We start from the raw sequence: 22,975 nt of genomic DNA, 5'->3' as shown, positions 1-22,975 counted from the left end.
ATGGTTTCAATGCTATAATACATGACACTATGTAGATGTCATGTTTAGTATACCATGACACTTATTCCTTTGTTTGTGACATATATTCCATGTCTCAAATTAAAATAGATGACACGCTTTTTTAATTCAATGATGCTTGTTAGATGTCATTAGAAGCTATACATGACACTGTGTGTATGTCATGTTTAGTATACCATGACGCTCATTCATCTGTTTATGACACTTATTCCGCATCTTAAATGGTAATAGATGACACAAGTTATTAATTCAATGACGCTTGTTAGGCATCCTTAGAAGTAATACATGACACTTTTTCAACGTCATAGAAAATATCTTTAATGACACCCACAAAGATGACTCTAAACCCTTGCGTCATAAAACTTTTAACATGACCCATAAACTGCGTTAGGTATGTAAAAATTTGTAGTTGTGACATCTCGCTACAACAGTAGCTTCCGGGATATTCAATCACCAACGGTAAAGATTTGTTTAGAGTATTTGTTGGGTGATTGAGGAATTAATGGTCACAACTACAAAATTCAATGTCCGAGCGATTCTCCTAGACGGTCTGTTTGCTTAAAAAAAACGAAGTGCAATAAGGTAAACATGTTCCGAAGGTTGACTGGAATGCCTTCCAACACAAAGAGGTGACTGTGGAATCGTGGTCAAAGTAGATGTCGGTCGAAACAACAGAAAATCTGAAAAATTCAAGAATGAGAAATTTTACTAAGTGGTCTAAAATGTAGTCCCTCTGGACCAACAAAAAGTGAGATGACTTGTCGAGTCAGTCGATAATCACTGAAACATCATCATAATCTCCACATATGCAAGATACCTTGTACCGAGTGGTGATATTTCCCAATCTCCATTTCGGATACAGGAAGTGATTATAACCACTTGAGCGATTTCTTGATGATTTGTAAGTAATGTCATATCGATGCACGTGAATTTCGACTGAAATGGGAAAAGGGATAGGATAGGCTAAAAGTGATCAAGCGTATATGTGTCGTTTACTGCGGTCATCAGTAATTACATTTGCACAAACTGTGCAATACACGATGATGCAAACGTAGGTGTTGATTTGATTTTTCCATCATCGCTGTCAGAAATTTAGTTCCTTTCAAATGAAGATGTATTTGAGAATTTGTGAGGTTGATAAAGATTTTGACAAATTTCTCCAAGGAGAAGTGTCATCGGATTTTCAAGTAAAAAAGGTAATCATTGACTCTAGGTCAGGAGTTCGGTAGTTCACTTCATGTGCTCCAACAGTTAGGAGATATAAGCAATACATGTCTCACTACATCAGCACGCATCCAAAACATTCAATGAAACATCACTGTAGAGCTCAAAATTATCAATGTCATCGGAAAGTGTAAGAATAATGCTCAAGTGACACAACACTTCAGTTGTCAAAAACTTTATTCACATTCAACGTCTTATACAAAACTAACTTTCCTCAGTCAACTCATGAGTAAAAACGATATGGATGAAAAATCGTTAACAAACTGCCGATAGCAATTGTCAAAACAAATGATATTTCATATTTCACAACACTTTGTGAGGATTTCAATTTTCTTTAGCTACAACCTTTTGGGAAAATAAAAAGAATATCCTTCGCTAAGATCACGTCTCCCAGGAAAGTACCTGATCTAAACAAAGTTAACATTTGAAAGAACTTGGTATGATGGTGATTGTCGATGTTTAGAAAATTTGATCTCGTTGTTGGAGTAGATGAGAAAGTCGTCAGCAAGACTACTATGAATTTGTAAGGCTATGGAAAAAAACTCGGTTCTAAAAGATGGTCTAAGAGACCATCAATTCGAAGTATAGGTTAATGGTTTTAATCATCACCCGATGGAGTTGCTAAATCTAGGTACGATCCTAAGGTTCAGTCTTTCGCCTTCACAGTTAGGTTTCAGGTTTCCTAGATAAAGGGTTAGGTTGGATAAATCCTTAATCGGTCTACTTTTGTAATTAAGTTTTCTCAATGATATAAGAGTCGTTCAATAAGATGTGAGGAGAATAAGTGTTGTATTAGAAAATAGGTCAATGGTGTACTTTACTCCCCATATTGGTAGTATCCCAGGTAAATGTTGAGAAGTGAAGCTAGAGATATGCGTCCTCAAAATGTATAATACTAATTCCTTTCTCTACGACATGTACCAAAAGGTCTTCACAGCTTTCTCGATACTCAATTCGTTCTTACAGCAGAAATTGAACTCGTGCTTCAGTTCTAATGTTCGTCTGTAGAAGTGACCTTAGGGATAAATGGTCGAGAATGTTCTAACCAGTATTGCCAAGGAATCAAAACTATTTACGATTTCCTATCTCGGATAGGTTGGTAATGATGACTGGATAACCCTGCTTCAGGGCCATCAGCTTGTCTCCAATCTAAATCTTTCCTCAGTAGGGAAATTCTTCGCTTAAAGTCTAAAGGCGCTCACAAAACGATTTTCTAGAATGTCGATTAATCGTCTAAATTACTTAAAATTTAGGAAAAGCTAACACATTTTTCGTGCACGATGGCAATATTCGCAAATTATGTTCAAGAACTGAAAATGGTTACATCACGTGTGTGATGAAAGTAATACTGCCCAAATTTATGCTCTAATACCAAATTAACACACCCCGACCTGGAATGTCCATCTGGACTCCAAATCGAGTTGTGTTGGTCGACACCAGGAGGGTGATGAAGCCATAAAGAGTAATGATGTGGAAAATGTGAGTAAATTTAAACATATAAGTAACTAAATACAAGAGTGCACATATGAGCGGGATTGAACGCATTTCACACATGATGTTAGAGGATAAGTAAAGTACAGTAAAAGTAGGATAAAAATTTTACCACCAGAAATAGTCTCATATACTAAGTTTTTGCCTTGAATCCTCGTCAACACAAGAGCACTACCACTAAAACCTTGAAGGGCGAAAAACAAGGGTAAGTGGGCTTGAAAATAAAGTTTGAAAAACCTTTTCGAAAACGTAATAACCTATTGTCGTAAAACAAGTATAGTTTCCAAATATAACATATTACATATAGTTTGAAAATATTTACTGCAGCCAGCAATATCTCAAGAATACAATACACATAACGTTTGGTATCACATAATCTCGCATAAACAAACATATCATATCGCGTGCTTATCGACATATGCTGACACACGAGTTCATACAGAGATATTATGATATGAACAAGACTGGGTGTAACAATGAATTACGCTCTAGTACTATAATCACGTGAAGACCAACACTATGAGCATCACATACAAGTCCAAATTGCCTATAGCAATCTAGGACACGACTGGCACCTACAATGAATCCAAAGTGAGCATGCAATGCGATGTGAACATACATGTGAAGCCTGGCTCTGGCCGAGGCGAGTAGAAACACCAATGTAGCATGCATGATGAGCAGTAATATAAATATGATCATAATACGGAAATTTCTTCATTCACAACAATAAAATAATAATATTCGTGACCGTAATTATATTTATGGCATCACATCAAAATATGCATAAACATGCATCCCGTAGAATTCATGAGAATTTCATAAATTTCGTCAATATGCTAATTCTTAAAGCATTGGTCTAATCAAGATATATTGTAGAAATTTCTTTATTAAGCATATATGGAAATCAGGTCATCGGGTTGAGCCCGCCTCGCAGGCATCGAAGATCTTTGCGATGCGTTTCACCTAGAAACAAAACCATTCACATAAATATATAACGTACTAATGTAAATATGTATTTTCGTACAAAGTACGGTTAATAAATGAACTATTTTACAACGATCGAGTTTTGAATAATGGAGAGCGGAATTGGCACGTCGAGAAATCTAAGGAGGAACCTCGGGTTCCTGCACGCACCACCGCACCAGCTGCCATGCACCGCCATAATGTGTCTGTATAACCAGCCAAGCACCACACTCGCCGACCACCCTCTCATGTCCACGCGTGCCCACGCGGCTGTGAGTACAATTTTACTCACCTTCCTTCCAAGCTTCTAGATTTTTGCAGGTTTTTCTCTAACTTCCAGAGCTCATTCGGAGCTCGACACTTAACCAAAATTGATGATTCAAAACCTAAATGAAGTTAGAAATGTGGAGAATAGATCTATACCTATTTAAGATTGTGACATGGTCGGAGTTGGCCAGAAAAATGGCCTGAAGATGGCATGACGGCCACAGTTCATTTCCAAAAATTTGGGGAAATCCTTCCCCTAGATGCTTTTTGCATTAGATCACTACCAAATCTCATATTTAAGGTTAAAAATATCACTAGAGGTTCAAACTAAGAAGAATTTGAGGTTGGGGGTCCCAAGGATTACCTTGATTATGCACTGTAGAATGTTGCCATGTAAAAGGGCGACGGTGTCACCCTACCTGTGTCTACACAATGAAAGAGATAAAGAGTTGAGGCAGAGGGTCCAGGGTGTGGCCTTGGATTCCTCAGTGTTTTCACAAAGAAGAAGTGAAGATGGCAACTTATTATGGTTAGCCGCAGAGTATGGTGAGGATTGATGGTGTTGGGGTGGTAATCTGTAGTTGTAGAGAGAGAGACGAGGGTTAAGAGGGAATGGAGAGTCTGAGAGATGATAGAAAAAAATGAGGGGAAATGAGAAAGTGAGAAAGATGAGAGTTAGTGAGATAGGGATTCGAGAAAGTAGGAGAGAAAATGAGAGGTTGAGACAATGAGAGAAGACACAGGAGTTAGGGGAAGGAGTGGTGTGGGCCCCACTTGTCATACAGCACAAAGTCGCAAAAGACAATATAGAAAAATATCTCCCGTAAACGTGAATTTACCAAAACACCCTTCACACTCCAAAATTCGTAAAATCTTTGTCGTAACTCCGAATTCAGTTCCGCTTGCGCTTATGCGTTTGTACCATCAAGTACTTCAAGAATAAGGTAAAATAATAGCTCATACGCATCAAGAAATAATGGTCAACGAAAGTCAATAATCTCGCATCTAGGGGCATTCTCATCAAATTGCACATTTAAAGTTAATAAAGCCGTAAAATTAGGGACGGGTTATTATTAATAGTGTGACACGTTTTGAAAAAAATTAATATTATGACATGTACGAGCATGTTTGGAAGTGCTTTTAAATAATTGGAAACGCTTATGTTCGAGTTTGGCAGAAAAAGTTAGAAGTGCTTCTAAGGAGCACTTGCATTTTATTAAAAATTCCAATGTTCTTTTTATAGTAGCACTTTTACAAGAAGTGTTTATGACTTTAGAATTGATTATAAAGAAGAAAGTAAATAATTTCCATGTATAAAAAAATGGTACAGAATGGGTAATTCTAGTATTATTGTTTTAAAAAATATCTAAAGCTAAAATGGGTCATTCTAGTTGGTGTGTGTCAAGCATATGTTCATGTGTATAGAAGAAGTTCGACAGTAAAGGATGGACATTGTTGCGCGAAGCAAAATGTGAATGGCAACAGTTATATCAATTTTTTTTTTTTTTTAACAAACGATAATATCTACACTAAGAAAGAGAGAGATGAGCTAGCCTGAAGGAATAAATAATTCATGTAGTGGGTCTTTCACAAGGGAAAATACACCTATTGACCAAGTGGCGTGACTTTAAGAAAAGGGGCATTAATTGGTTCATAATAAAGAGAACGTTGCTTCAACATATGAACCGAATACAATGAATGTAGAAGAAGGTGAAACCCCTGAATAAAGAGTTACAACCATTCCACAAGAGTTACACCTACATGGTGGTAACCTTTGCCAGTCTATAAATAGGTTTGCAATCAACTATATTTCATTCATTCCAAACCCTATTCGTTTGCCTGAGAGAGTCTAAGAGGGAATCTATGTACTTGAGCGATTTCCAATTTAACTACGACCATCGCTAGAGATAGAGCTGGCATTTTCTGAATCGAATACCGAAATCAAACCAAAAGCAAAATTCCGAAATCGAACTGAAGTATATTATTATTACTATTTGTAATTATACAATATATTTGTGTATTTGGTTGAGATACTCTGAATCGTTAAACTTGTTGGATTTCTGGACATGTTATTGGGATAAATTTAATTCCAATACGTAAATACGGAATAAAAAATAATAAGTAACATACAATATGTTATCCCAATTATATATTTCATTGGTTGTAATCGGTAAAGCAACAAAGAAATATATGGCGAAGAAAATTACTTACATGATTCCTTAGCCATCCTTGTGCTCATCCTCGTGCTTGTGTTCTTCCTCTTCATAGTTGAACACATTAAGTTCTCCAAATGTTGAGCCTCTAAAAGTATCCACACTGAATTTGTTACACCAAAGATGGATGATAAAGTGAGAGAATTGATTGTGTTAGCAATATCTCTCTCTTAGAATAATTTGGTGCGGCAAACTAGGGTGTTTTTAGTTAGGATCTGTCTCTCTCTCTCTCTCTCTCTCTTGAGGGAAAAACTGATCGTAGGAGCATATGAGAGAACACGTAGGAACATATGAGATAATACACTAGCCGTATCCTTTGGTGGGCTTGATGCCAAGTAGTCATTACTCCTTGCGCCAAGTCCTTTCCTTAAGCACATTCGGCCTTGTGATTTGGGCTAAAACTCAAAACTTATTTTAATTAAAACCTTGTCCAATAAGCCCAAATAATCTATCCAAAATAATTAACAATTGATTATATCTGATCATCCATGCCAGTAGAGAAATTAATTGATAAATTAATGTAATTTCACAAGTCATGAGTGACACTGAGCAACATTTCATGCCTACTCAAATTAGATAGAAGTATAAGTAAACTAATCAAATACAACTCGGTTCTTCTATCATCCATATCCCAATCAAGATTTATGTGATATAGAATAATGTCAAATCACATGTAAATATATCACCATGATGCATCTCATGTTGAAGCAGTTCTTACAAACTTAGCTTGATCAACAAGTACTTGGGGCGAAGATTTCTAAAATGAATCTTCAAGTGGCTTCAAGGGATATTTTCATTTATTGAACAATTACCAATAGATGATAGATTTTGTGTCGTGCATTCGTATATCTCCATACTCATACACATAAACCCAAGCAACACACTATCAGTCCTTGCGAAGTAGTGAGCGCTTTGTGGTGAAGTCAAAGTCCATATCTATAAGCACAAGATATCTAATGATGCCTTGTGTCCGAGTACTATTAGTATACTACAACTTGAAGCTTTGTAACATTTGACATGTGGTAAGCATCCATATGTTTAAGCTTTTCCAAACAATTAGGAACAATTAAGGACTAAGTGACTATGGAATGCAATTGCCCTTGCTCTAACCTCGTTTAGGACATTACTCATGTTGGGGCCCAAAAATGTAATGAGCAAGCCCAAACAAGTATCAAAGCCCAATTGTCATGCAAGCCCATATTTGAGTCCAAATACATGCAAAGGTGTGAGATTGAGGAAGAAATATATTTACAAACATGGCATGCTACGGTAACTAGACCGGATATTTATAAGTTAGGTCATGCCTATTTGTCACGTTAAAATAAGTCCAAGTCATATTCTCGAGGCTTGTCAAGTCAATTGTGGTGTGGATGGTTACGAAAATTCATCGGGCCTGTGTGGAATCAAGGTTACGGAAGACTTTGGGTTACTTGGCGGCCCCAAGATCTTAGCCCATAACCTTTGAAGTCCACATAGGCAGGTATTGAGACAGAATTAGCCTAGTTTACATCTTTCCTTAGCAAGCTAACTAGTTCAGTTTTGACTGAACTAGATTCCAGCTATAAGTTCACATGAAAGCCCATCAAACAAGCATTTAATGCTGACTTTCCCTTCCCAGCCTACGCAGAAGTTTAACACGCGAAAGCCATGATGTGTGCTACTAAAAGTAGCACTTACAGAAAGCTAACTAGGGAAAGCTACACTTCTGGAAGAAGACATATGCTACAAGTTTAGAGTCTAGCATCCTTAAATGAAAATAAGAGTAACAGGAGAATTGGGGAGAAAGGAGAGGGAGAAACAAGTCCAAACTAGAGATTCCTTAGTAAGGAATCATCTAACTACAAATATGGAGAAAGGATCCCCTAATTCCCCAGTTTTCACACAGAGAACCAAAGAAACCCAGACACATCACCTTGCAACCTTAGTATTTTCCATGTACTTCTTATGAGTATCTCAGCCAGCGAAAGCCTCGCTACCACCCTAGAAAACCCAAATTATCCAACAGAAAATACCATACAATCACCCAAGATCTCTCTCTTTCATTGTTTGCCTAATCATGCTATCTTCAAGTCATTGATCCAACCAAAATATTTCCTAAGACGTGCTAATTCTTTGGAGATATTCTGGGACCTGGTACGGAATCGAACCAAGGGAGACAAGAGGACGTTCTCAAAGCCTAAGTCCAACTCGACCAAAAAATCCCCCAACAACTCCTATAACTTAAATTATATGGACTCATTCATAGTGTATTATCTCTATAATATAAAGCTAAACTCATGAATGAAATAATCTTGTTCTATTATTAATTAATTAAATCAATTTGTTACATAATATCCAATATTACAAAACTGACTTTTAGGGCACAACTCCAACAATCTTCCTCTTACACTAAAACCAATTATCACAATGACACGTACCAAAACTATTGATGTGTCGGTCAAGCTACTTTTGTGGCATCACGTTAGTGATTGGTTTTGTTACGTTTTAGCAGCGTTAACTCTTTAAACTTGAACATTCTTCTTCTTCACAGATTCTCTAATATTGTGACAATGCTTTTTGGTTTTTGTTTGGAATACTCATAAAACCTTAGTTCCTTGGCTTGACCTATTGCTCCATTGTAATCACCTAATATTGACATTAGTGATTCCCATAGAGGTATTTTAGCATTTGAAAAATGTAAAGTCAAACATATTTATTGAATTTGCTTACGAGGAGTCTAGTCACTGAGTCTTGTTTGACTAAAAAAATGTCGGATTTTAGGGGGGGAATTGAGTTTCAAGGGTTAAAGTCATATTTTTAGTAAAATAAATTAATTAATTACACAAGTAAAGCTTAAGTAGAGTGATACTTAGGTGCGGGGGAAAGTTAGAATTTCTCTATCCCACATCAGCCAGAAGGCTTGATAACAAGCCCTTTACATAGAATTACCCTATTCTAACTAACACCGAGGCCTTTTGCAATAAAACCCCACACTTGACGGATTGAGCAGGTGGCCAAGTGGGGATATTATCGGTATTGTTAGAGTGGGCCCATGGCTTGTCTACCTAAAATTTAACACAAGTGCTTACCAAGCTCCATGAGTCCAAATTATCTCATCGGGCTGTAAACTATGATCCTGGCACTGAGCATGGGAGCAGTACCTTGCAACGACAAGTTTTCTGGGATTAGGACTGCAAGGTGTTCATCAACTACTAACTTGCTGGAGTATCCACCAAATGTTCTTGGTCCGTCTATGTTAGGATTGTTGTACGTCCACACCATTTTGGGGCAGTAATTTTCCGAGTCCTGTGTGCAGTTGTCACATGAGCGACATGAACCCACCATGCACCCAACTCCAGCTATGTCTCCTACTTTGAACTTTGTGACATTGCACCCAACCTTTGTCACTTCGCCTACAATCCCATGCCTACAAAAAATTATGATGTAAATATTAATAACAAAAAGAAAAAGTACTCAAAGTCAGCTAATTAATCGAGATAATATATTAGGTAACGAATGTAGGTGTTTACCCTGGGACGATGGGATAAATAGTCATTCCAACTTCGTCCTTAGCAAAGTGAAGGTCCGAGTGGCAAATTCCACAAGATAGTATCTTGATGCTGATGTCATTATTATCAGCGGTTCTGCAATATAAAAAGAAACAAACATGAAGAAAACTCGTTACTACTAATGAAAGTTGTATATCTTATGCATCAATAATGCTAGAGTTGTCAAATTTGTCACCAAATGATATGCCACTACACATCGTCATAAATGAACAGTAAAGATGAAAAACTATGATATTAGTTGGTGAACAAAATTTGATCACCAATGTAGATAATCGAGTACCTCCTGGTGAAGTGGAAAGGGGAGAGAACTCGTGTGGAATCTCTAGTAGCCCATCCATAGGCTTTCACTGCTTGCTCTTCTGCAACTGATATTTCTTGAGACATTATGTTTAAGATATTGTGTATCTCTGTATTTGAGAGCTAATGTCAAGGGAGATCGAAAGTATTGAAATCACGAAGAGTTTGTTCAGTTTAGCTGCGTTAGAGTTTTGTGGTGTGTCTTTGTTGGGGGTTTGCGAACGTATATATACTGTGTGGTTGGGTGACATGCAAGAAATGCAACAGTAAACGAAAATATATACATGCTTCCGAATTTGTGAGTCAGCAGTGATGGCTAATTCAGGTCGGCGGACATTTTTTATTTTATTCTCCTATTCAACCTTCCTCAAGCCAAAGAATAAAGACCATAAGTTGACCAAGTCAATTGGACGACTCTTTTGTTGATTAGTATATGACATATAGTAAGTTTTTCCTAGTGAGAAAATTCTGTAACTTTGATGACGCGCTACTGCTTCTTTGAATTTTGCGAAGCTGCAGTTCTTTTTGGTTTTTTTTGTTTTGTTTCTTATATTGTTTGAGTTGTTGATGGTATAGCCGGTGGAGGAGGAAGAGGAGAAATTATATATCAAATATTTCAATCAAATATTTAACAAGGATATATTATAGAAAGTACAAACGGTAAGTGTTTTTTTTTTCTTTTGGTCAAAAATAAAACATTTTCATTGAAAGACAATGACACAAAACCAAGTACAACAAATAAACCCAACACAATTGGGGATAGCCAAAGCCCCAAACAACAAAAGGGCATAATATCAAAAATAAAAAAAACCCTAAATCCTATCTTGCACAGTCAGAAATCCACCGCAGGAGTTGACACAACCACCCCGCCAGCAACCACAAGGGTAGTCGTCTGAAGAAAACCAACTCCACGTTGAATTCAACGAAGGTATCGCATCAAAAAAATTTCCAACCCGCAACAAAGAGAACTCCCCAACCAAATTTCGCCACCAAAACAGCCACACCGGAAAAGAATCACCATTTTTTAACCCCTAACACAAGCCCTAGAAAAGAGAACCGAAAGCAAAAACAAAAGGAAAGGGATTGGGGCTAAGGGGGCATCTAAAACACGCTCGCTTTGGGCTAAGCCGTAGAATGCTTGACCTTGATTTTTCTGCATGCCAATCGGGGGCGAAGCTGTGAAGGGAAGGTTTAGATTTGATGGCCAAAATAGGTGAGTCGCTCCTAGTTTTGAGCAAAGGCTATGGAAGGAAAGGCATGTAAGGAGGAGTAAATGAAGAAGATGGAAGAGTATGAGTGTTTAGGGTTGAAAAATGAGGCCCGCAAGATTGGGATTATAAGTGAAGAAGCCAAAACGGCGAAGAACGCCGGGAAACAGCGATGAACGCTGGGAAAACAGGCCTTGACCTTTGAAACCGACGACCAGATACATAAAAAAAAAAGGCCAGAGTCATCACTACTAGAAAGAGACGACAAAATGAGAGAAAGCAATAACAGTCGGTCGTCGCTGTCGGCGATGGGGAGATGGAACTGGTTGCACAAGCAAGAGAATGGGGGAAAACAGCTACTAGGATTTTGCCTTGTACGTCATAGAAATAATTAGAGTATAGAATAATTATGGTTGGTGTTTTAGACACGTGGTGAGATTGTTGAAGTGAGAGTAAGGTTACTTTAGGTCAGAAGGGGGTGACCAAAAACGGACTCTTAGAGCAACTCCACCAGAGGCTTTATCCCAGTGGACAGGCAACCCAAAACACCCAATAACCTCCCTCCCTTGCTCCAGCCCACGCGGGCGATTGGGCACAGGGGAAGCTCGATGGACAGGCCAGGCGCGAATCCACAACCCGAGAGCCTGAGGGCCAGGTGATGCATGGCTGACGTTAGGGTGACGTCAGCCACGATAATAAAAAAGTTGCTTCAGACGTGTGTCATTCTCGTGCGCGTGGGGGCACGTCACCAACAACTTTACCGTTGGTGGGGCCCACGTGGCGCGACGTCATTCATTGGATTTCAACAGATAAATTTAAAAAAAAAAATTCAAACATCGCCCTAACGGCTAGACGACGTGGCACAATAACAGCCGTTGAATTTCAAATCAATGGTCCATGTTATTTGCCTTTAAAAATAAAAATAAAAAATTTCAGAAATGTTACCATTGTGCCACGTGCCACAATCTGGAGGGTTGGATTTGAAATTTTTTTAAATCCAAAGGCAGAAATTAATTAAGTTGTTAAAAATTAATAAAAAATAAAAAAATAAAAAAGAATGATTTTACTTTTCTATAAATACATTCTCATTATCTTCTCCCTTACACCACAATTTCATATTTTCTCAAATACTTTCAACCACATTCCAATCTTTCTCTCAAAGTTTCAATCCAATTGGTTTCCAATAAAATGACTAATGATGCAAGTATGAATTGGACGCTTATTAAAAATGTTACGTTGTGTTATAGCTGGGTTGAAGTTACTTATGATCCGATTACAGGTAATGAGATGTAGTTGTGAGAAATGTGGAGTCTTATTCATACCAATTTTCTTGAGAAAATTGGTAGGAAAAGAACCAAGGAATCGATATCCAGTAGTTGTAGAATACTCAGCTAATCATTTAGTCTTTGGAGAGACGCCTTGGCATAAGCTAGTAGTAATCTTCGAAGTGGGGACATATTAGGTAACAATATATTATTTATTTGTTTGTACTATACCCCAATTTACATTAGCTACTTTGATTATAATTATTTCTTCTCCCGCATTGTGTAGACACTTCAAGCATAAACTTGGTATAATGCCAAAACCAAAAACAAAAACAAATCTTTCACCCAGTGGGCATGTTGGAATATTGTCAAAGATTGTCCTAAATTCAGAGTTGTGCATGTTAGTCCAGAAGTTGTCATGAACAGTACCCCTCTACATTCTACGCCCAATCATGTCTCGCATGTTCATGAAACAGACACAGAAGAAGTGCCGGAAACGCCCCCTGAACAAGCATCGGGGTTGACTCGTTATCTAATTAGGCCTCAAGGTAAGAAGGCTTTAAAGAGAAAAGGAAGTTCTTCCAAGAATGATTATGCAAAATGTATGGAAGAACTTGCTCGGCAAGGTGAATATTCACTGGTGCTCTATCAAGTCAATTTGCCGGGCAGTGTGCATATATGGGTCGTAAAATGTAGTATATCGTTGAATGAGCCTTTCATTGTAACGTCCATCTTTTTGTAATGGCTCGTGTTGCACAGGTTCTTTAGTGGCGTCATGAACACAATATATTTATGTTCTAGAATTGTTCATCATGTCTAACTCATATTTATCAACAGTATCATAATCATACTCATCTTCCACAATCATGTTATGAAGAATGATGCACGTCATTATGATGGATCAAATTGACTCTAAATCAAACATTCTGGCAGCACCTCTGACAATCGCCCAACGAGCTTGGAGGATACCAAAACAACGCTCCAACATCCTTCCTACACCCCTCTTGACAGCTTGCAAAGTGTTTTTCCTTTGCACTTAACGGACGTCACACTATTTTGACAAACGATGACCACCTTGGGTAAATGTCGTCTGCTAGGTAGTATGGCCCATGGTACTTATGTCCGTTGACCTAATACGTGACTCTTGGTGCTTTTCCTTGTAGGACATCGTTGAACACTGGGGATTGGGTAAGGACATTGAGGTCATTTTGAGCTCCCGGAACATCCAAAAAAGCCTGCCAAATTCACGTATTAAATGATGCCACCGCCTCTAAAATGATACTTTTTGCTCATTTTCTGTCCCCATAGGCTCATTGCCATGCACTTGGACAGTTTTTCTAGTTCCAGTGCATACAGTCGGTGCTTCCAATCATCCCAGGAAAACCCTGCATCTGGCCCTTCTTCAGAAGCCTTTGCAAGTCCATCTTAGTAGGTCTCCGGAGGTACTCTGTGGTGTAGATAAATTCGATTGCGGAGCAAAACCTCATCAGGGACTCAAGAATGATTGATTTCCCCATCCTCGCTATCTCATCCACTTAGTCTGTAAATGTTCCATATGCAAGCATCCGCAAGGCAGCAGTAATTTTTTGCTCAAGAAAGAGATCCATAACACCAAACGCATCCTTCTTTTGCACAAAGTAAGAATCATGGTTGCAAACTGCAATCATGATTTTGTTGAACAAATGTCGTTCTATTCTAAAACGACGTCTAAAGTACATGTCAAGGAATGCACTGTTACGTACAAAATAATCGTCCAAAAGATCTGTATCTCGTCGTTGCTTGCTTCTATCAATGTTTGCAAACGGTTGGGCCTGGACATCTAAACCACAGCTTGGATGACTCGACCGGAATGTGAAGCTCTTTAGCTTCTTGCTTCATCATCTCTCCTTCTACGCTCCTCATCCCCTTCCTCTTCCATGTCATTTTCGCCCACTTGGAGATTGAACATTTCTTCTCCTTGCTTAAACAATTCTTTCTCTTGCTCATCGATATCCCACAACATCCTTAAAGAAGACATTGTAAGAAGGAAGCAGAAACTACGAACAATGACAGAGATTTTGATTTTGGTGTGTGATTTCTTAGGATGGATAGTGGGTTATATAGAGGAAAAAGAAAGGATTAGGTTGTAGATAATGTCACATGGCATGCCGTCATTCGTTAAAAATTTGATCGAAATCTATCCTTAAATATTGTAAACAGATTGTGACATGTGGCGCGACGTGATTCGTTAAAAATCTTATTGGAAATATATCCTTAACGATTCTGAAAAGGTAACGACATGTGGCACAACGGTATTGAATAAAAATCTTATTGAAATCTATCACCAAAAATTATCTTATCGGATAATGACACGTGCCACAATGAGAACAATGAAAAATCTTATCCGAAATTATAAATAAAATTATTTTGTATTATTTTATAAAATAAAAAATATTAATATTTTATTGCCTATTACCATGACTATTCAGTTTAGGGGTGGAAATGCAAAAGGCAGTTACTGTTCACTGGGGGGATTCAATAGTAAGTTGCCCTAGGGGGCCTTTGTAATGTTGGAGTTACTCTTACGAAGCCACTTGAATTAAAAATTAATTTTTATCAAAAACTTAAATAAAAATAAATAAATAAGAAAAGTAGGGAATACGAATGGGCCGGAGTACATGGGCTGAATGTTACAATGTTGGGCTTCTTGAACGGTCTCAAAAGTCAATAACATCCCACAGGGACGATGCTTAGTTCAACACCGTGGGGTTTTGCTGACTCATCTTTTTCGAGCGAGAAGCGAAAGCAAAGCGAAGGAATCAACCAACTGATCGGAGTGGACGTCGAATTGAAGTCCCCAAGAACAGAAGGCCGAGTGAGACTCCTGAAGTTTAATTTACCTCCATATATATATATATATATGTATGTATGTATATCTGTCTCTCTGTGTGTATGTATATCCGAGTCTGGTTTAGATTGCTGTGCACACCAACTGTTTGATAGAAGGAACTTGATAGATTAGGCGTACCTTATGCTGGAAATAGGGATTCCTTTTGTTAAACCCTTTTGGTTGGAATCAAATTGTAATGCTTTAAGTTATTACATACTACTAGAAGTAGAAATACTAGAACTCCAGCATTCTTCTCGAAAAGGGTCTCGGGGTGGTTTTATGTCCTTTTGTCGGTAGGATTTGACATGGTACTATATGTCCCTTTGGTTTTTACTTATGCGGTTGGCTGGTGGTTGTTCTTGTTGAAAAAATGTTCTCTCTACGTGGTTGTAGCACTAGACACAGAATCCCTGATAGCTTTAGCATTAGAGCAATACCTGAAGAGATGAAATCTGAGCTTTTCTTATAGGCCTTGTTTGAAGATTGGCTTGGCTTGCACAAGCCACTAAAGTCAGTGAATGTCAGAATGAAAATTTGGATTCCAACTTGCATGTTTTGTCCAAATGAAGGAAGAAGATGGAGAAGTCATTAAGAAAACTATTCTCCTAATCCTCACAAAAATGGTAGGATTGAGAGGGACGAGTTTTCATCATGGCTTCCCCATCTTGTACCTTCACTTGGAGTCTTGGACAAAATATGCAATTTGACATCCATATTTGTCTTCAACATTCATTGAATCTAGTGAATTGTCCGAGCCAACCCAATCATAAACATCAAATGAGTCCATAAAGTTTTAGTATTAGCCTATAGGTGGAATGTAAGACCTTTGGATGGAATCCCATTGTAGTACCTGGGTTAATGCTCTGAGTTATCAAATATAAGAGTTCCAACTTTCTTGATGAGGATGGTCTCTATGTGGTTGTAAGTCCTCTTGTAAAGATTCAACACGAAACTCTATGTTCATGTAGCTGTTACTTATGTCATTCAGTGACGTTTATTATATATCTGATAACATTTCTGAAAATTTTTGCTTCCTGCAAATCTTAGCTGCAGGTAATCAGGACAGGCACAATCTTCATCTCCTGATATTTGGGAGCTGTTAATTGAGAGCGGTAGATAGTGTTTCTGCAGCCATGTCTGCGACCAAGATACGGACAAGTAGCTTCTCTCGGAACTTTCTGGCTGCAAACTCACAACAAATCCCTGGACTAAAGCATGGTCCCAATGGCACAATGTTTATTTCATCAGGGATACCAGACCTTGACAGTAATCTTCTATCTATAACATCAAATTGGAATTTGTTAAACTGAGATGGAGTGATTAGGTCGGATATTATTTCTTTTTGTATTAGTATAATCTTATTTAGAAAATCTTTATACTGCTGTCTTTGGTCTGTAGAGATTTTAGGTGGTGGGTTTTCTCTAGGAAGCCTAGTTATGGTGATGGAAGATGCAGAAGCACCCCATCATATGCTTTTGCTTAGGAGTTTTATGTCTCAAGGACTCGTCCACAACCAACCCCTTCTCTATGCAAGCCCATCCAAGGAACCCCGGCAATTTCTTGGTACTTTGCCTAGCCCAGCGGTACCCAAAGATGACAAGTCTAGTCATCGAGATCCTGATGAGGTTGTTCTCTTCTTCAGCTCTTCTGTACACATATTTGTTCAATAGTTTGGTTTGTTGGGTGAACATTAAGAAATTAATTCTCCTATATTCTTCTAAAATTTCAGGAGAAAGGGTTGAGGATAGCTTGGCAATATAAAAAGTATTTTGGTGAAAATCAACAGAGTGTTGATAGAGGTGGCAAGTTTGTTCTTATTTTATCTAGTGCAAAATATGTCTTGTTGGCTCATGGCTGGTTTAGATTTCAAGAGCAGTTTGTTATGTTGTTGTCCAGATGGAAAACATGAGTTCTGCAGTGAGTTTGACTTGCGGAAGCCCTTAGAAAGGAAATTTTTAAGCGGCAAGCGTATAGATTGCGTTAGCATTCAAGATTCTCCAAATCTGATTACCCTTCATGACCGTTGTGCAACCTTTTTATCTCAATTTCCAAGGTGGAGTACTGTACTCTTATGCTTTCCTGCCTAAAGGTTACTTATAGCTTGGTGAAATTAAATGCATAGAAGTTGGTTTCTCACAATGTCAAACTAGCTTTGTTCATAGTGGACACGAATATTTACTATTTAGTGAGTCTAAGTTTTTTTTGTGTGCTTGTGCATGTGTAATTTGGTTCAATGGTTTGGGTGAGGAGGATAAAAGATTGCAGCCACCCTGTGTCTGATATAAATTCTTTAAATAGAAATGGCTTTGGTGGCCGATTTTGGTAGCTTATACAAGGAAAGAAATTATTGCATACCTTTATTTAGTTGCCAACTATGTTTATAAGTTATGACCTCTCTTATCTTAAAAACACGTGAGTTCGCCACCTGATTTTGTGATTAATTGGTTTCTTATTTATTTTTAAAGACCTCTTGTATAATTTTTTTAATTCGAGTCCTTAAGAGTTCTCATTAAAACCTCACTAATTGGCTTGTAATGAGGCCATCCGTAAGTCTTTTCGGATGGTCATGGTTGTATGTGTTTTTATTTTATTCAATTTGTTTTTATACTTGGTCTTAACATTTTCTCCCTTCTTTTGGCTGAATATGCAGAAGTGATGGCAGCATTTCTTCCGTTGGTCGTATTGCAATTCAATCATTCTGTGCTCCACAGTGTGAATATACCGACATGGTTTGTGGCCCTGCTATTTGCTCTTACCGTTTTAATTGCATGGGGCCTCTGATTTACACCCGCTTCTTGGTTCCTTTGCTCTGCAGTTTTGTTGTTAGGAGTTTGTATGCCTTCTCCTTTTCGAAAACTTTTATTAGAATAATATGATAGATAACGACATTTCCTTGTTATATCAAAGTCCTTGGAATTTTATGCCGGAAGCATGATGAATATACTACTTAAGTTGAGCGTAGTAATGTCGCATTGCAGGAATGGGACATGCTTTCCTTTCTTAGATCTCTAAGAGCCATGGTCAGATCTTCAAATGCAGTTGCTGTTGTGACATTTCCACCTAGTCTTCTTTTGCCATCCTTCTCTATAAGATGGCAGCACATGGCAGACACCTTGCTGTCAGTCAAAGCAATTCCAGGTTAATATCTGTGTTCACACTTGTTTTTGCACTGTCAAATATTTCTCCAATAATAATCCACATGAATCATCCATTCAGACGAGGACAAGGAATTGGAAAAGCTCCTTACTGGTTACCAGGACATGGTAGGGCTTCTCAATGTGCACAAGGTAGCACAGATTAACACACAGGTACTGCAAGACTGTACTTCTACCAAGATCTAAAACTGTATGAATCAATTTCTGTCTCTCCTTTTTCTTTTTTTTGTTGCAAAAATGAATAGCATTTATGCACTTGCCATGAATTTGTAAACATGCACCTGCATGACCCACCATCCAGTCATCCTTAGAATTGCTTTGGTACTATAGCTTTTCCTGTTAACTTAGATTAAACGCTCGCACACCCATATTATAGGGGGCCTTTGCACTCCCCTCTTACAACACCACCGTCTGGCGTTGTGCCTCGCTGTTGTAGCCCACTCCTTGTTACCGCTACGAAGCCAACCTTTTATCCCCGTATCATGTTTTTTTCTTCATCTTGCAGCCACATTGTTTCACTTAGAGTAGCCAATCTATGTTGGATTTAAGATGTTATGAAAACTCAAGATGTTAAAATTAGAATAGAAGGGGTTCAAATGGAATAACTGATTTGGAAATCGACTTCCTTTGCTGTACTGTTGCTTATGTGTTTTATTATTCATGGTTTCTACTGTGTCAGCAGGTTCCTGTGATCCTTGAGGCAACAACGTACTCAATGAAGTTGAAAAGGCGGAGGTTTATGGTTTTAGAATGTCTAAACCAAGCCCCAATCGATGGTTCAAGTGGGAGTTCGTATGGCACTTCGGGTAGTTGTTCTGTCTCCTCCAAAACTGGGGCTCTTGATTTTTAACTCCCTACTTATATTCCTCTTTTGAGATGTCACTGATAAAAAAATTCAGCTTGTTAACTCAACTCTAAGAGTCAGCCATCAACCATGATGGCAAATAGCTCCTTGTGTTTCTACAAAATGTTTTGTTTTAGCGAAAGCAATAGCAAGAATTAGAATTTCGGAGTTGTTTATTTCTCTGATCAATGTTTCAACAGGTCGTGTTTTACAAGTTTGTGTTTACTTAGTTCAATGGATGTATTAGTATTTGCTACAACACCCATCTTCTTTGAGCAACATTCTCTCCAGAGAGAGCCTCCCATGTCGCCCACCCGCCCCATAGAAGTCCCAGTGCCCGGTCGGGGTCTGATTCATTCCATTTTGACGGGTGCCTTTGCAGCGGATGTCTTTGAATGGATGTCCTCGTCTAGGCCTGGCGACTCTTCTGTTGGCAAGGTGGGGTTTATTTTGTTAAGTTGCTTGGCAGCATTTTGAGGACGAGAAAGATAAAATCGAGTCATACTATTTCAAAATGGAGATTGACGAATGTGGAATACTAGACAATTTCTTTTAGGCGGATGCTAAGTCAAGACGTGGTTTTGACCATTTTGGTGATGTGATTGTGTTTGACACTGCATCCAACACAATGTGTAGGGGTTGATGTTTGCTCCTTTGTTAGGAGTGAATAATTAATCAAACAACGGTATGGGGTTGTGGATTCCTGAAAAACGGAAAAGACCAAGAGCTTTGAGTGGTGGTTGGAAGAATTTCTTAAAGTTATATCGTGTGAGCCGTCAAAAGTTAAAATTACGAATCAATATGGTGCCATAGCAAACAAATTGTGTCATTGAAAATCCAAAAAAAAAATGATGGCGGGTTGAACATATTAATTCTCATTTTACTCACTTATGTCAAACAAACGGTGTCGTTGAAAATCCAAAAGAGAGTTTAGTTTTGCTGATCACTTAATCCTAATCCCGCAAGGAAAATATAAACTCGAAGACACTTAAAGTCTCTTCTTTGCTAGGAGTACGTCTAGGACTTGGTTGATCAAGTTCTTGAAGAATCTAAAGTGAGATCACTAGAATAGTTACCAACACGAGCACCATTTTGCTTCCGGATGACTGACCGTTTATAAAGATCATAATCTTGTTTATTCATTAATTCAAAATACATCAATACATTCCGCTCATAATGTGACATAAAACATAAAAAAAAAACCAGAACCATTCTTCAGAAAAGAAAGGGGAAAAAACCCGAAAAAGCGACAGCTTGAATGCGAACTCGATTTCCATTCGATCTCCCAAGGGGCATCATTTGTACCATGCATCGATGCAAAATCTACAAGGTAGACTTCAATGTGTTTCCAATATCGATGACAAATCGATATCTGACATCTCCTTTAAGAAGGCGCTCCATGGCAATGTTCACATAATCCATTGGGATAACCTCAATATCAGCTGTTATGCTGTGCTTGGCTGCGAAATCAATCATCTCTTGCGTCTCCTTCATGCCCCCAATGCCACTCCCAGCTACTATCTTCCTTCCTGCAATTGCAAAATGCACTCTTGTAAACAAGTTGCCGCCGAAGACATTCCAAAGTTTAAAAAGTAAACACTTCATACCACAAATCCTACATCCCGCAGTGGGAATAAATCGTTGTATAGAGGAAACAAAAGTAAACATGTCGATGCATTATTTTTTATGCATGCTTACCCACGAGCAAAGGAAAAACTGGAAGCTCAAGAGGCTTCTCTAGTGCTCCAACCATCACTAGCTTTCCGTGAGACTTCAACAAACCAATCAAAGGCAATAGAGGGTGGACTGCAGAAACCGTGTCAATGATACCATCCAATGTGCCAATGGCAGCCTAAAAAATCCACACAAAAAATAAAAAATAAAAACAAGAAAAAGGTCAGTCACCCCTACACACTTCAAATAAACTTGAATCACTACATGCACAAACTTGTTTAAATTAATAATCATCTTACCTGCATCTGATCTTCATCGCGGCTGACCAAAAACGAATCAGCACAGAGATGTTCAATTGCTTCTTCTTTCTTATTAGGGGAGGTACTGATGACAGTCACCTTAACCCCCATAGCCTTAGCAAACTTGACAGCCACATGGCCTAGACCGCCTAAACCCACCACACCAACATGCATACCGGGTTTGTCAAGTCCGAAATATCTCAAGGGGCTGTAAGTTGTAATCCCCGCACATAGAAGAGGAGCCGCTGCATCAAGGGGAAGGGTTTCTGGGATACGGACTACAAAGTGCTCATTGGCCACCATGATGTCAGAGTAACCTCCATATGTGGGGGTTCCGTCGTAGTACTTGGCACCAAAAGTGATTATCCATTCGGGGCAGTAATTTTCAAGATTGTTGGTACAATTTTCACAAGATGTACATGATCCCACCATGCTTCCAACACCTACCTTGTCTCCGACATTGAATTTTTGTACTCTGCTCCCTACCTCCGTCACTACACCAACAATTTCATGTCTGCATTGTCCAGTTCATATTCCATTAGTTTTGGATACCAAATCCAAATTCAGATACTTACATATGTGTTCATTCTACAATGTACTATTTGGCATCAGTACTTGTAGCATTTAAAATGAAAGTTTAGTATGTACCCGGGAACCAATGGATAGGTAGAAATTCCCCATTCGTTCTTGGCCATGTGGACGTCCGAATGACATATCCCACAGTATAACACTTTGAACATCACATCATTATCGCCCGTTTCTCTGCAACCAAAAGAACGCAATTTTCAGAGAACGTATAAAAAGATTGATTAAACAAGAACTCGATGATGAAGTTTGTATTAATACTGACCTTCTTGAGAATTTGAAGGGAGAGAAAACGCCAGATGAATCCCTGGCAGCCCAACCAAAGGCTTTCTTGGGGTGTTCTTGTTCTGTAGACATCACCATTTTTCCCTTGATTAATTTGTATCTGAGCTTTGGCCAGTAGAACGAGAGAGAGAGAGAGAGAGAGAGAGAGTGGGAATTGCTAGATTTGGGGAGGGGCTGGGTGCTATTTATATGTACATGGAGTTTGGCTGGGATGACATACCGGATGAGCGAAATCATAACTCAAAAGCGGGTCTTCTAAATATTCCGTTTCTCTTTGAACTTTCCAAATGGTTTGCTGACGTCATTCCATTGCCACTACGTAATGGCTTACGCTAATACCGATCTCCATTTAAAAGTTGCCTGACCCTTAATCATTATGTTCTACTACTGACAAAAAACAATGAAATCATTTTATATTAAAGTCATCATACAAACCATCTAATAGGTTGGTATGATAAAAAGCAAGTAAATGTTTGAGTTCGAAATCCATTGAAGTGTTTGGGATCATCGAATATATTTTGACATGTTATTCGACTTGGGAAGTAAAAATGTTCTATCACCTTATGCGATACTTAAAATATACAAAAGAAGAAACCAATCCATTATCAAAGCACGGTAAAACTTTCTATATTAAAAGATTAATAATAATAATAATAATAATAATAAAAGTCAGCATGCAAAGAGCCTATCCTTCCAATGTAGTATGTTGAGGAACATGGAATTCCTGGTGGCAGCATTATACATAATCCATTTCCCCCAAAATTTGCTGC

At 38.3% G+C, this 22,975-nt stretch overlaps 2 protein-coding genes and 1 pseudogene across 5 annotated transcripts; 1 reads left to right on the top strand and 2 right to left on the bottom strand.

Moving 5' to 3' along the window:
- Positions 1–9,227: 9,227 nt before the first annotated feature.
- LOC137719854 (alcohol dehydrogenase 9 pseudogene) lies at positions 9,228–10,108 on the bottom strand (annotated as a pseudogene).
- A 5,074-nt stretch (positions 10,109–15,182) lies between these two features.
- On the top strand, positions 15,183–19,576 carry ELO1 (Paxneb protein-like protein). 4 transcript variants are annotated; one of them, XM_068459099.2, is made up of 9 exons: positions 15,183–15,348; positions 16,417–16,629; positions 16,762–16,988; positions 17,093–17,162; positions 17,260–17,416; positions 18,014–18,092; positions 18,342–18,501; positions 18,580–18,671; positions 19,201–19,576. In XM_068459099.2, exons 2-9 carry the CDS (start codon positions 16,497–16,499, stop codon positions 19,366–19,368), a joined length of 1,086 nt encoding a protein of 361 aa, XP_068315200.1. In that variant the 5' UTR covers positions 15,183–15,348; positions 16,417–16,496; the 3' UTR covers positions 19,369–19,576. The 4 variants fall into 4 exon arrangements, with proteins under 4 accessions (XP_068315200.1, XP_068315198.1, XP_088554623.1 ...); XM_068459097.2 differs by having other exon boundaries at positions 15,211–15,348; positions 16,411–16,629; XM_088698497.1 differs by having other exon boundaries at positions 15,212–15,348; positions 19,198–19,576.
- Positions 19,577–20,475: 899 nt separating this feature from the next.
- Positions 20,476–22,366, bottom strand: LOC137720089 (putative mannitol dehydrogenase). Its single transcript, XM_068459100.2, has 5 exons — positions 22,186–22,366; positions 21,984–22,097; positions 21,336–21,849; positions 21,061–21,214; positions 20,476–20,891 (listed from the first exon to the last, which is right to left on the bottom strand). The coding sequence occupies exons 1-5, from the start codon at positions 22,281–22,283 to the stop codon at positions 20,686–20,688; spliced, it is 1,086 nt and encodes a 361-aa protein (XP_068315201.1). The 5' UTR covers positions 22,284–22,366; the 3' UTR covers positions 20,476–20,685.
- Positions 22,367–22,975: the final 609 nt, after the last annotated feature.

Source organism: Pyrus communis, chromosome 1 (assembly GCF_041283825.1).
Source record: "Pyrus communis isolate YQ-2024b chromosome 1, ASM4128382v1, whole genome shotgun sequence".
Classification (NCBI taxonomy): domain Eukaryota; kingdom Viridiplantae; phylum Streptophyta; class Magnoliopsida; order Rosales; family Rosaceae; genus Pyrus; species Pyrus communis.
Note: the sequence above shows the minus strand (reverse complement) of the source record. Positions and strands in the feature narration are given on the sequence as shown.